The sequence below is a fragment of the Phyllopteryx taeniolatus genome, chromosome 1 (assembly GCF_024500385.1).
Source record: "Phyllopteryx taeniolatus isolate TA_2022b chromosome 1, UOR_Ptae_1.2, whole genome shotgun sequence".
In the NCBI taxonomy this organism is placed as follows: Eukaryota; Metazoa; Chordata; class Actinopteri; order Syngnathiformes; family Syngnathidae; genus Phyllopteryx; species Phyllopteryx taeniolatus.
This window is the reverse complement of record NC_084502.1, coordinates 13,854,048-13,869,160: the sequence shown is the minus strand read 5'-3', so window position 1 is coordinate 13,869,160 and position 15,113 is coordinate 13,854,048. Positions and strand designations below refer to the sequence as shown.

General features: G+C 43.6%; 1 protein-coding gene across 2 annotated transcripts in view; it reads right to left on the bottom strand.

Moving 5' to 3' along the window:
- Nucleotides 1–15,113, bottom strand: part of LOC133478111 (chemokine-like protein TAFA-2) — an 89,598-nt gene that overhangs the window by 42,948 nt on the left and 31,537 nt on the right. Inside the window, exons 1-2 of one of the 2 annotated variants that reach the window (XM_061773741.1) lie at nt 8,372–8,392; nt 500–600 (exon numbers count right to left, since the gene is read on the bottom strand). In XM_061773741.1, coding sequence (XP_061629725.1) covers nt 500–599 — 100 coding nt within the window. In that variant the 5' untranslated portion in view covers nt 600; nt 8,372–8,392. Of the gene's footprint in view, nt 1–499; nt 601–8,371; nt 8,393–15,113 lie in introns of those variants that run through there. The other variant, XM_061773734.1, reaches the window with a different exon arrangement.

Here is a 15,113-nt window from a genome sequence, read left to right as displayed (position 1 = left end):
CAGGAGAGAGAGAGAGTGAGTATATTGGTAGACGGATGATGAGAATGAAGCTGCCAGGAAAGAGAGCAAGAGAAAGACCAAATAGAAGATTGACAGATGTAGCGAGGGAAAACATGAGGGCAGTTGGTGTTAGAGAGGAGGATGCAGGAGGTAGGCTAACATGGAAAAGGATGACACGCTAACGGGACAAGCCGAAAGGAAAAGACGAAGAAGAAGAACATTATTTTGGGGCGGTGTTGTGTTGACATTGGTGCAGAACGCTATATGATAGCAAAATAAGGTATAATACCATCTTAAACAATGCCGTGTTTGGTAACTCAAGCAAAATGCCGTTATTTTGAATTCCCGAAGTAGTGATTTTGCACAAAACATCATCTGACTTGAAACGTCATGAAGGTCTTGTAATATTTGAAACTGTTGACAATCCTCCTTATTACAAGACAGTGTCTCGTCATGAAATGATTTTTCAGTATTGCGTCAAACAAGCAAGCCAACCTACCCGTGTGGCTCCTGTGTGCGTGAGTGAGGGAGGCCAGACAAAGTGACAGCAGTAGACTCCACACACCGACTCTACACATACAAGGGCCGCGCTCCCGCATTCTGCCAGAAAAGAGAGGGGGTGGGGGGGGGGGACAAATACATGCATAGTTTATTAGAGAACACATACACAAATCCTGTGGCGTCAAATTGTGATAAATGCAGGTGAACTTCCTTCCGGTTTTGTACCTCTGTAAAGCACACATGCATAAAACATGAAGAGCTCTAAGAAAACGGTAAAACATACCAGCCCAACAGGCAGTCGCACATACACTCTGCACTACCTCACCATCTCAGCAAAAAAGAAGAAAAAAAACATTTAGACATGTAAAAATATTGCTTCATGCCTAAATGTTCACACGGTGGGGCGGTTGAGAGAGAACATGGAAGTGAGGAGACGGAAACAAAGAGATAAAGGGTGAGGGACAAGGGATGTTGGGAAACTCATTCTTTAATTTCCCGTCTGGGAGCCAACTGGAACATCATGTCAACATCAAAAAGGAAGATGAGCCAGGTTGCGCCATGTTAATACAGTTGCCATGTCTTTTTGTGTGTGCATTTGAATGGCTGAAATTCGCTGGCATCTGCTAAATGAACAGCACTGTCATCCCAAACCAAGCCGATTTCACAGCCTTCACCAGGTCTGCTGAAAAAACACATGCAGTCAAAAAAAAAAATAAACATTCAAAACTAAATAAACCAATAATATTTTATTTATGACAAAGGTTTGATTCATAATGAAACACCTTGCCTTGTTATTACATTCTGGGAGAAGACATCTCTCCCATTACGCGCTGTACTCTAAATAGCATGCAGAAACAGAGGAATTACAGCAGCGCATCTCGACATAAAGGTGTTGAAGAGTGACGCATAGGACTAAAGCATTTTGTTAAGCTTCGACAGTGGGGAAAAAATGCACACAACAGAGAAACAAACTCCATTTATCAACCTCGGGAAAATGCTTTTATTTTGTCGTAAGCTTGTTTATATTGTGAACGCTGCTATATTTACTGTACATCATTACTGCAGTTTGACAAAGAAAATGCATGTGAGTGCCATATGGGTCTCCAGGAAATATAATGTATAAAGGCACAATAAAATTAATAGTAAAATATATTTTGTATTAAGCAAAGTGTCCTGGACATTGATAAATACAATTTAGTCTATTCATTTAGGATTGATTTAAACTACATAAAAACCCTGAAAAAATAGCATTTGTTGCCTCTCCCCACTTGCTAAAATTAAACTTTACCCTGAGATATAATCATTTAAATCCTTTGGAAATACAAGATTTTTTTTTATATACTGTATATATCTGTGTTGCTCTACTACAGTATAAAATGTGCTGAGTGTGTGCTGTAAGAGGCTAGACTCCTGCTCGAAGACCACAGAGAAAAGGGGGGTAGCCCCGCCGCCAACACCACCGACCACCACCCAGCGACCAGAACAGGGCACAGAAGGCGGGGGGTGTTGAGACCCTACCATGCAGTAGGCCCTGAACTCAGCTGGGGACCCTACACAGCCCGAGCGAGAGAGGGGCAACGACCACGGGCGCAGCTCCCCGGCGAGAGGGAAGAGGCAGACACAGGCCCCGGGTGCAGCAGCACGACCCCCCAGCCCCCCACCCGGAGACCGGGACAAGACCCGCGGAGTGTGGCCAGCGAGCACCTCCCTGGCATCCAGGGGACCGGAAGCAGCCCCGGGGCCGGCCCCGCCCAGGTCACATTACATTACACATTACATTTCTGTATGACATTCAGACAAGAATCAAGATTCACTGTTTTAATGAAAGGTGACCAGTTTTTCTTAAAGTTATCCATTTGGCCTCACAGTTCTGAGGTCTAGGGTTCAATCCCCTACCCCGCCTGTGTGGAATTTGCATGTGTTCCCCGTACCTGCGTGGGTTTTCTCCGGGCACTCCGGTTTCTTCCCACATCCCAAAAACATGCATGGTAGGTTAATTGAAGTTTATAAATTGCCCGTAGGTGTGAAGGCTTCGAAAATCAAGTTGCCTGAGATTAGCCAATACACATTTTGAGTTTTATTTTGAGCATTATTGGAGTTGAAGTTGAAAGAAAGACAGAAATGTAAGTTTTGAGAGTTACAACAAGCAAATCTCACCAATTCGGTTGAATGGCCCATACCGTATCTGGCAATCCCTTGTTTGAGCTTGTTTCGAATGTTACCAGACTGCCTGCATTAAGATTACCCAGAACATTCCATTCAACATCCAAGTCATTGAGACTGCACACTCGAGATAAACTACAACCACGAAAAAAAGTTTGATATCTTCGTGCGAGAGCCATTTAGTGGAGATGTCATGCTGGAGATGTAAAAAAAAAAAAAAAAATAGGAATACAAATTCAAAAACCGTTTAGGATTTGACCCTAGCACACACCAATCATTTTTCAGGATTCTATGAATCTTTTTCACATATTCAGGTAAGCTACATCCATGTTTATTCTTCAGCTAGTCCAATTGTCAACCAATCTTCAGGTTTTCAGGGGTTACGTATGTGAGTACTGTTATGAGGGATTGTGAATGTGTGTTAAGCCTTGGCTTGACTTTTAAGCAGCGTGTGTGAGTCATCTGGGTATGCAAGGCATTTCTAGAGCCGAGGGAAGCTGCAAAGCCAGACAGGCTGAGCCAAGGCTTTTTCAGGCTGAAGGGCATCATACACACGGAATCATGCACATGTTTGTTTTATTGCCACATTTTGTGTCCTTTTTCCTTCCTTCATCAACACCCACACTTTGCTCTTCTCCTCACGTAAACTCTTCTGGTCGACAATCGTACCTGCTCCCTCTCCAGTTCATTTACACACTCGGATTAGAGTGTGCGATAACGCAGGACCATTTCATCATGACTGCTTGTTTGGTCTGTCTGCCGCAGAGCCGGTGGGTGGGTGACGCGTAACGGCCACAGAAAAGGGAGCGGATGAGAGAAGGCAAAGCATGTGGAAGACCATTGACTGATCCTTCATTCGTGTCAAGTGTATGCACAGATCTGAATCACACACAAACACGCATACAGCCACTTGGATTTAGGGATACCGCAGAATATTAAACTGATTGCATGCAAACAATGTTAGTGTTTGAATTTATTGTTTACAGCAGCATGTGTTGAAGATGTTTTGTTCGGCTTCCTCAGGTATTTCTGATAGATGTCACGTCGAGAAGTCTACAACACTTGATGAGATTATCTGCCAGGCAAAATAGTGGCAATAAAGCAGCAGTGGATTTTACAAGCCTGCATGATGTTGCTTTCATTCATCGAGCTCAGAAGAGCAAAAGAGAAAGGAAGAGCGAGAGATGCTTGGTGAAAAAGTGCTGGTCTCTGATGAGTTGTGCAGTCTGTTCCATTCCTTTAATTAGTCCCGTTGGAATGCGCTCCACACTCCGCGCGCCTCGTCAGCCTCCCCTTTATATCGCCACTCAGTATTTGAGCGTGTGCGCGTCGTGGGCGTGCACGTTTGTATGCATTCTCGCTTAAGCCGGACTGACACCCCGCCGGCATCTTTGAGTTCTCAAAGGTCTGCGGGAAAATGCAGTGGAAATATATTAACATTCAAGGTGTATCCATTCCTGGAGATATTTGGAGAACGTCCCACAACATCAGTCACAGCAGTAATTAAAAGCAAGTGATCTTTGCAACAAAAACAAAAAACATTTTGTCAAAAAAAATCAATGATACATAGAAATTTCACCACAAAATAACAACCTGTTAAGAACAGTCGTGTCAATTACTGTGACATCACCAGATCAACTACTCTATAGTGGTGCCTTGAGATATGAGTTGAATTTGTTCCATCATCACACTGGTAAAAACACTCATCTTTCCCCATTGAAAGGAATGGAAATGCCATTAACCTGTTGCAGTATAATATGGACATACGGAGATACATCCATCCATCCATCCATCCATTTTCTTCCGCTCTTCCGAGGTCAGGTCGCGGGGGCAGTAGCTTTAGCAGGGAAGCCCAGATTTCCCTCTTCCCAGCCACTTCCTCCAGCTCTTCCGAGGGGATCCCGAGGCGTTCCCAGGCAAGCCGAGAGACGTAGTCTCTCCAGCGAGTCCTGAGTCGTCCCCGCGGTCTCCTCCCGGTGGGACGTGCTCAACAGGGAGGCATCGCAAACAGATGCCCGAGCCAATGCCATTTGTTAGCCCATCTATGGCGTTTTGCATTGTTTGTTAGTATTAAGCTGCTAAACAGACTCATCTAAAGCAAAGCTACTGTACGTGGCTGTTTTAAATACACATGTAATTATTTTTTGTTTTATATTTAGTTTGACAGTAAACTTCAACTGGGAATTGACGGCAATCAAAAGTTTGAAGCCTTATTTTAAAGAATTGCCTAACTGCTGCTTGTTGAGAAATGAACGGAGTGGAGTTGACTGCCACCACCAGCACGCGTGTCTCAAATGTTTTGTTTGGTCACTTGTATTTCAAGACAACACTGAATTTGCTTTTGATATCGATGAAATCGATCAGGAATCAGAATAACTTTATCATGGCAACGTTATCAGAGGGTGTAGGAGAACATTTGCCCATACGTTAATATAATTGTTCCTAACTATTAGTGCTCCCTTTCTGTATATCAAGGGCAGCTTCCATGAGAAAAATAAGCTGGGAAAATAGAAAACCCCAGGTATAAATTGTATTAGCCTTATTATGGAATAGCAAAAATAACTGAGTCTCCTGGGTAACAGAGTTGGCTAAGGTCAACAAGATACTCACAGTAACTAGCTATGCTGTTAAAAGTCACCGAATCTGTCATGGATCTGTGTTTTGGTTTGGTTTGGGTTGTGGTTAGTTTTGTTTCATGTGTTCCTTTGTTCCATGTTGTCATGTCGTGCGCTCATTTAGTTATTGTGTCCACCTGTTCTCGTCAACCTTCTACATTGTGTCGACCAATCAGCTCCCTCCAGCCGCTCGTGTCTTGTCCAGGTGTTCCTCGTTGTCTCGTCAATATGTTTGTATTTAGTTCCCTGGTTTCTTGGTTTCTTTCATTGTCATTGTCTCCGTCTGTGCCACGTCTTAGTTACCAGTCATGTTTTGTTTCCAGTTTTAGGTTCATTCAAGTGTTTCTTTGTTACTTTGGTTATCTGTTGCGGGACTTTGTTTAGTTTGCTTTATCCATGTTCCTTGTTTGCCTTTTTTTGGGAAAATTAAATATAATTTTTGGAGACTCCTGCACTCCGGCCTTGCCTCCCTGCTTCCCTGCACTTGGGTCTTCCACGTTTTTGCCTTGCCTTCCTCGCCTTCAAAAAACCCCTTGTGACAGAATCTGATAAAGTTAAGCTATTCATTGAAAAAAAGAGTAGCCCTACAGGTAGATGAAGATCAAATGAAGAGGGACAGACAAGCAGAATTTAGTAAATCCCCACCTTTAGGGATATTTTTCTGAGGAATCAATCTTGCCGTTTGCTGAAAAAACTCTCTCATTCAGGTGTTTTCTGTAATACAAGATGGTGGCAAAGCCCTGGCTTATAGCAAAATAATTGGTTACAAGGAATTATTGTTGAAGTGATGCATCGAAACTGAGAGAAGGTCTTTGTATGTCAGGGAGGAGCTAAATTTAGCCTGGGTTATTAATGGAAGTTGAGTTTTTGCTGTTTGTACATGTACGTGAGCACTGCCGGTGCATTTTTTTCAAAGTGTTTTGGGATGATAGTTTGGTATATTTACAGTTTAAACAAGAGTTGTCCTAGTCCGATCACGCGATTGGAAATCGGGGCCGATCAGCAGTCTGTGCGTCTGCTCCGCAGCTTCTGTGTTTCTTCTGTTTCTGCTTTGTCCCAAAGCTTCTGTTCCAAAAGTTTGTGATCAGTTTTCAAAAGCTGCGTTTTAAAAAAAAAAAAAAAAAAAAAAGAGGCATGAAGGTTGATGTGGAAACATTTTGCTTACACGGCCGACAGTCAGGGCAAGCCGAAAGATACTACGAACTAAACTCAGTCTTCAACGAGAGCACAGTGACAACTCTTTAACTTCCGATAACAACCCAGGCTTTGTCCAAAACTTCGTCCTGCCTCACATCCAAAGATCTCTGTCAAGATGTATCACTTTCCTACTGGGCAGCGCTATGGTGCCATCGTGTGTCATCTTAGGTCATTATAGGCACAGCACAAAAATGTGAATGGGTGAGTGGATGATTGAGGATGATACTATTTACGCCAATTGCTAGCTTGAGTGTAGTGGGTGCAGGTTCCTATTTGAACTTGTACATTGTTTTACCAGTGAAACAAAAGAAAAGCTGAAATCCTCAAGGGAAAATTCAATTGTCAGAACAACTCTGTGTATTCCTCTGACTTAATTGAAGCATCTCTTTGGCTGCCAGAATCTATCCAAACTAATTGCAACCTCAAGAGGTTTCAGCTGGGTGATGGTCCCCAAGTACAGCCAGAAGCGTGTGTGGGCGTGTCTGTTTGTGTCTGCATGCATTTTTGTGTGGTTCAAGTGTGTTTTACCTCCTCAAATACACAATTTGGCCATTGCACTACACTCCATGTGGCTTGTAGACAAAGCCAGTGGCTCTAAATTAAGCCTGGAATTGAACATGAATTGCGGAAATTCAGCCATGTGTGTGTTTGCGCGTGCACCATCACGCTCTCATTAAAAGAGAGTTTTCTGCAACCCCAACAGAATGCACATCACAGACTTGACATTTCCATCTTTCAAATCAGCTTTTGCCTCTTCCTGGTATACATGCATGTCCTCAACACATCCCGAAAGCTTGCTTCAACCCAAGGGTGCCACACTCCATCCATCTCCCCCTCCCCTCGCTCCGTCTCTCTCTCCTCTCTTTTTGCATCGCTCTGTCTCCGTCGCTCGCTTTGCCAACCTGGAGAACTTGTTTCACCTCAAGGTACAATCCCGATGTCACTATAAATCCGTCGTCCACGAGGCCCCTAAAACACCCCGAGGTCAAACAGACGTGCACACGTGTACAAACGACGCTTCGCTGTAGAGTGCGCCTGCTGACAATGCAGATCCAGGTGGTAAAAATGCAGTTCTGTTGACTGAGCCCAACATCATTAAACGATACAAGAAAAATACACCCAGCCCTCACATGCAAGCTCCTGCTATACACATGACAATAATATGCATGTTTTTTATTGCATTTTCAACCTGATTCTGGAGGTAATGACAAAACCGTCGAATCACAACAAAATATATATCTGTATATCACCTGCCAAATGCCAAGTAAAGAACTGACTCGCTGGAGCACAAAACCTGTGTTCAGACATACATGTTTGTGATAGTTCAGGGCAGGTTTTGTTGCAACATGTGAGTCAACATGCAAATTTGCGCTGGAGATGGCGAACGTGGAAGTACGAAAGCACGGTGATGATGTGCGGGGCGAGAAGTATGACTTTTTCAAGAAACAAGTGTATGCTGACCTCAGGACAACATCTTTTCCAGGGACAACCATCCAATTAAAATTCCATGTATTATATGTTTTTTAATGGAAATGTAACCTGATTTGTTCTCCGTGGGACAGGTGAAGATTGAATAAATGTCAATGACGTCATCAACAACTAGTGATGTCGACTTGGCTTTCATCATATAAAGGTCTACTTAAAAAAATATGAAGTCATGCAACCCCTAGCGCTAACCCTGGAGAGTCACAGTCACTAGCGATGTTGCAAGTAAATCCTAAGCACTAAAGACGGACATCTGAGCAGAACAGCACTGGAAGCAACACCTGCCTCTGAGTGACACACACGCACACTTAATCATGAGCACTCCCACACAAAGTGGCATGCAACCTGAATTTAGAAAAAGAAAAGCATCTCCAACCTTCCATGTGTGCGAGTGGAGGAGGACTGCTTACGTTTCATGTAGACAAACATTTGGATGAAAGTGATGGAAAAGCAGAAAACTATGAGAAGAAAGGTGTCATATCCTGTTTTGCTTGCTTGTTTCCTGTGTGGAATTTCCTGTTGTGTTGCAGTCCCTGTGTGCCGGTCGGTGGGCGGAGTCTCTCGCGATGCAGCTGCTGGTGATTTGTCATCAGCAGTGTATTTAAGCATGGGAGACGCAGGAGAAATTGTACTTCGCTTCTTGCTATTACCTGTGTTTGTTTTTCTGTTCTTGTTTCTCCTCCTTGCGTAGGTTAGTTTGTTCTCCTAGCTTCCTTTAGTGTTTTCCTCCTGTGGCTCTCCGTCCACCGTCCTTGTTTAAGTACCGGTCCACTAGATGGTTTTTCACGTTGCCCTTCTCTCACGTCACTTTCTGTTTACAGTCATCTTGTCACATCAGCGTGCTCCCTTTTGGTCAATAAAGTCTGGAAACATGCATCTTCTGTTGTTTTAGTTTTGGGCTCCAAATATATTGTTTGACACCGCTATAACGAAAGGAGAGGTTAAGATGACTTGGAACATTCTACAGGGCTTTCTTTATTTTCATTAGTGCTGAAAATGGAACACAGCCTAGGTGAAATGGCACTGGCTCATCATCTTTGCTTCCCTTCTTTTATTCCCTTATTTCCTCTCTGCCAAGATTATCTGAGGACCAACATGGATATCAGAACAGGCCATTGCGCTAATGGCTGTGGCACTTTCTGCTCTTGTTCAGTAACTTTCCCTAACTCCCCCGGTTAAGACTTATTTCCCTGCCCTAAATGCATAATTTTGTAAATGAAGCATCTGCTTGGGTGGTCTCAGTAGGCCCTCGTGTGTTTCTGGCTCAGGCTCACACACATGCAAACACGCACGCCATCATTCAAAAATAGTTTGACTGCGTTCCTTACAGTTTGAAGGGAAATAACAACTTTCATTGAAAAATACAGAATCCGAATTCCCACTACAGTGTCATCTTAAGTGCATAAATCCTTTTGACAATGTATTATTGTTGTCATTATTGGTATTACCAACTATTCCATTTTCTATAATGCTAATCCTTGTTAGGGATGTGTGTGCGCTAGAGCTGACTTTGGGCAGGAGATGGGGTACACCCTCAACTGGATGCCAGCCAATCACAGGTCACATACAATCGTTCACACCTATGGAGCTATCTGCTGTGCAAAATGCCATTTCTATATTTCTGTGAATTTTCTGCTTCATGAGTCCTTGAGAGAAATATTTTGTCTTGATATTTTTCCTTCCCTACTTGCTGAGGTCAGGAATTGAGGTGGCCAATCAAAATGCATCAATCGGTCACATGATTGTATAATGGCGGCCCCCAGCGAAGTTGTCAGCGACTACATATTGGAGGGTAAATTTGTCGTCACGATTCATTGTCAGTGGACCGTACTGTATGCAATGCATTAAGCATTTCCTGTGGAAGGATTAGGCGGTGTACACATTTTCCCGGGTCAAATTGTTTCATGCTACTGGGATGCCATGTGGTGGAAAAAATAACTTCTTTCAATAGTTTGGTGATGGTACTTTTATCAAGGTAGAAAGTTCAAGGTTTTTTTTTTAAATATAAAAAATACCAAGCGATAGCTCCTCCAGTCAACACTGTTCTGCGTCAACTGGGTTTTGAGTTTCAACACGTTACCTTTGTTGTCAGTATGCGTTTGCCTGGTGACCAGAAGTTAGCATGCTGCCGTATCCCAAACGTACAAGTGTTGTGCATATAGGCCGTTAAATGAGGAGTAACATCATTTCGTTATTGCATTCTGTTTCATTCACGGAAATGGACAAAGCAATGTCTGGCCACATATTGACCAATTCTAAGTTCCTGTGTGGACACAACCGTTGAGTGTTTGATAAACTTGACATGCCTCTTTTTGGAATCGAGTAGGAAACCAGAGTACCTGTGGAAAAACCCACAGAGCAAGACCAGAGCTGAGGTTGGAAGATGTCCTATCCAGTGCTGCCTATTATCATTTTTTGTTCTTTTTAAATATGTTCCCAGTGTCATTAAAAGCAGCCCATACTATGGATAGGATGTTTTTTATTTATTTTTTATTTGCTATAACCACGAAGGGATAGCTCCTCCAGTCAACACGTTTCCCTTGTCACTATGCCTTTGCCTGGTGACCAGCAGTTGTCACGCCGCCGTATCACAAACACGGAAGTGTTGTGCGCGTATAGGCCATTCAATGAGGTGTAACTTATCATTTTTCTTGTTTTTAAATGTTCCCAGTTTCATTGCCACTATCATTAAAAGCAGCCCTTGCTATGGATAACATGTAGTCCATACAGTACTGTATAGTGGGCAGCCCTGCAGGGTGCAGAATTCCATGGTCATTCTATTCATTCCGCTCATCTTCACTCGTGATGATGGCTTACTTTTTATTCATGCTTCAGCATTGAGTCACCAGCTGCTTCTTAGTCGTTGTGGAAGTAGGTCTCCTGCTGATCAACAGTTCCCACATATGCACTTTATATAACCCATCTTCCTTGGGGCCTGCTCTTAAAGTAGCACTGCATCAACTCGAGGTCTTCAACTTGTTAGTTTGCTCGTACAAAGGGTGTGCACGTAATGTCGCAGAAGGCTGAATTTAGAGGTGGTTAAGAAACTGATGGCAGCTTTAGCGTTTTGCTGGTATAGTGCAAAAAAAAATTCATACAACTGGAAATATACCACAAAATAGGCTGCGACAAATGAAGCAATTTTCTTCTTTCCTCCTCCTTTTTTTTTTTCTCATTCACATCTCTCTGTGACACAGTGATACTTTTTGGAGGTCAGCCAACAGCCGGAGGAAACGGGCTGATAAATGGATACGTAATCACTAGCTGTAATTACAGTGTCAAATGAATTGCTATCCATCCAGTATATGCACAGGTTGTGTGTGTGTGTGTATATTTCTAACGTCCTTCGTAGCTTCCCGCATATGCACTTGCAATTTCAGAACACACTGCAACAGATGGGCTCCAGTGACACGCACATGCATGCAAATTCACACGCAGGCAAGCAACATCAATTATCATACTACAAAATAAAAGGAGCGTGGTCTAAAGTTATTATTCAAACAATTTGCATTCCTGTGTTCTGGAACAGGGGTGTGGGAGGGAGTACTGTCATCACAGCAAACTATTGCTGTCCAGCCTCATGGCGGAGCAAGGCAGCTTAGCAGCCACTATATGATTTTTCATATCGGGATACAGTTTACAGAGCCAGAATGTCTGGGAACAAGGATGCACCAACCAATACTGCAGCTAACAGAGCTAACAGAGGAAGCCACAGAGTTTTACACGATGCACATCCTCTACCACATGGGTGTCAAACGCAAGGCCCGGGGGGCCAGATGCAGCCCGCCTCATCATTTTATGTGGCCCGCAAAAGCAAACCATGCTCGTCAACTTCTGTGATTTTTGCTCAAATCTGTACCCGAATTCCAAATTGTCCTAATAATAATAATGTTGTTGCATTTTTTTCTGTTACCAAACCCTTCTTCTACAGTAACTTAAACAATACTTGAACAAACTATTATCCTTGTCTTCTGATTTCAAAACAAGTTATCCCTCAATTTGTTGTGTAATGGTAATGTTTTGGTGATGATTAAACATTCATGTGGTTTCACTGTTGTAACAGCACTCTGAGGGAAATCCTAACTACAATGCGGCCCGAGACAAAACACAAGAGTTTGACACACGCTATCCCACCAGGAATGGTCATGATGAACTGAATTCAACAGAGCAGGCGGACTCGGCTGTCGAGAATTAGGATCAGACAGATTATTTATTTATTTTCCTTCAAGAATGAAGAATGTACGCTAATGAAGCTTCGGTCTAGGACTAAAGAAAGACGGCTCTTTCAACATTTGGGGTCAAAATGCTGTTAAAATGAGTGCGAGAGGGAGAGACAGGGAGCTAAAATACAAAAAGACAAGGTATGAATTTGATTCACAATACCTTTTGGAAGGCTGTGGCATAAATAGGAATGGTGACTCTGTGTTTACCATGGTGACCCCGCATCGCACACTTAAGTGGTCTAGAATTAGTCCAAGTTCTAATTAAGTGGACTAGCACAAACAACTCTTGTCTTGCGTGCGTGCTTACATTTGAACCAAAAGGTCGCGAGGCATCTTTTACCTTGAGCTGCTTAGTAGTAGCCTCTTTAATATTTATTATTTAATATCTAACTAACCACACCTCAGTGTGCTTGTCGGCAAAAGTATTGTCTGCTGAAATTCACCACAGCAGCTGTACAGTATCTTACAACTGTTCCTTATTTTTACTTTTATGGACTTGAATAAATTCGACTCTGAACACATTTTCTTCTGTTCCTTATCTTCTTATGCTCATTACTATTTCCACTTCAATAAATGTAGTTTCTATTCCATATTTCAACTTTTGCCAGTACAATATTGACATCTGGAGTGTTACTGTGACCTTTAGTGGCTGGTTTGGTTTTGTATATCCGTTAAATCTGGGCAGATGTTAGCCACACTCTCTGTAATTTGAGTTTATAATACCTGGCCTCGCGCAGCCGGGTGCCCACAAGACATGCTGACATTGTGGATGCGTTTACCAAACATGGCTGACTCAAGTCTGATGAGCGCGCCATCCATCCATTTTTCTATCGCGTTGATCTGAACCTTTCTAAGTGCCTTAAACATTTATTAACTTTGTATGCATTTTTATAACGTTGTTGTTTGAGGAGTCTTGCGTGATTTGCGCATTTGCAGCGGGCACGTGGATGGTGGAGGAGAATTGTTACAGTCAAAAGTCTAGAAGATAACGTGTGCGTGATGAGAAAGTATGCCAAGCAAAATGGCAAGATGTCATCCAAATACACATGCATGCAAACAGATTGGTACGGTTATCCATTGCCTGTTTTACCAAAGTGGTTTGTGTTAATGTGACGTTTAGTAGTAAACATATTGCTGTGTCGCGGTCATCAAGTCAGCCTCAATCCGCTACCGGAAGTGGCGTAATTTGGAGTTTCAAATTTGGTGTTCTTTTGTCTATTATTGTTGTTCATGTGTTTTGTGCATGGGTGATAACGTCACAGTGGCTGGAGGAGTGAACCTTACGATGCAGTTCGTGGAAGAAAGTGCGCGTACACGATTCTAAGTTTGTTCGGCTGTGTGACAAGTGAGGAGCGACACACAAGTACCGTATTTTCCCGACCATAAGGCGAACTTCAAAGTCTTACATTTTCTCCAAAATGGACGGGGCGCCTCATGTGTGCACCGAGTTCCAACATCTATAAATGCTGTTGTGTGATGAGTGCTCCGCTTGACTTTTTTTGTATTTTATATATATATATTTTTTTTTTTTAGCATTTCCTGTCGACACGCTGCTTGCACAGAGGAAAAGCGGACGTGGCTGAGGACAGGGGAAGGCTGCGTGAAGAAGGACGCTAAAGGCACTCCCCTAGTAGGTATGTAGCGCCGGGGTGTTTGTTTGTTTATTTATTTATTTAGTTTTTATTTTTTTACCACTTGACTGACGAGCATTTCCGAGGTGTGCATTGTGCAAAACATGGGTTTGGCTAAGGACCCCCGAAAATGTCACCTACGAAGAGACCTGCTTACGAAGCACAGTTTAAACTGCAAGCTATCAGTTACGCGACGGAATTGCCGCGAGAGAATTCAAGATCAACGAATCCATGGTTCGCAAGTGGAGGAAGCAGGAAAACCAGCTTCGCCAAGTCAAGAAGACGAAGCTGAGTTTCGGCGGGGGGGGAAAGACGCGGAAACAAAACGCGGAAACAAGGCGAGGTGGCTCGAGTTGGAGCAATGGATTAAGGAGAAGAGCCGGGAGAAGCGTCTCTACAGTCACCATGCGACTGAATGCAATAACTCGGGGCTTGCCATCAACCGCTGGACATCCGTGTAAACAGGGCGTTCAAAGTGAAGTGAGCGCCGTGGGAGCCGTGGATGACAGATGGCGAACACAGCTTTACTAAGACGAGGAGGCAGCGCCGCTCCAATTTGTGAATGGATGGCGGATGCTTGGGCTAACGTGTCTGCTTGCACTGTTGTTCGAGCTTTCGCACGGCAACGAGACTGACTCGAACCCGGCGTGTTTGATTGAGACAGCCCAGCTGTTCATTCAATGTGTGTCATGTATTCCGGAGGGGCTAGTGAGTGTGGTTTTCTAGGTTATCCAGCCATCCGTTTTCTGAGCCGCTTCTCCTCACTAGGGTCGCGGGCTGCTGCAGGCTATCCCAGCTATCTTCGGGCGGGAGGCGGGGTACACCCTGAACCGGTCGCCAGCCGCTCACAGGGCACATAGAAACAAACACCCATTCGCACTCACATCCACGCCTACGAGCAATCAACCTACCAGGCATGTTTTGGGGATGTGGGAGGAAACCGGAGTGCCTGGAGAAAACTCATGCAGGCACGGGGGAGAACATGCAAACCCCACACAGGCCAGGCCGGGGATTGAACCCGGTCCTCAGAACTGTGAGGCAGATGTGCTAACCAGTCGAAGACCGTACCGTTTTTTTAGGTTAATCGCAATTCTTTATCACGTATTTGTGGACACCTCACGCACACAAAAACCTCCCCTTAGAGTCTCAAGCAGTGAAAATCACAATGAAATCAGGGGTGTCTTTCGATGGATAAAGTATAAGAGTGCATCCCTGGATGTGAGGTTTGGAGCAGGGGACGGATTGTTGGCTTACTAAAAACTGAAGCTTACTGAAACCTGAAGTCAATAAAAAATGAG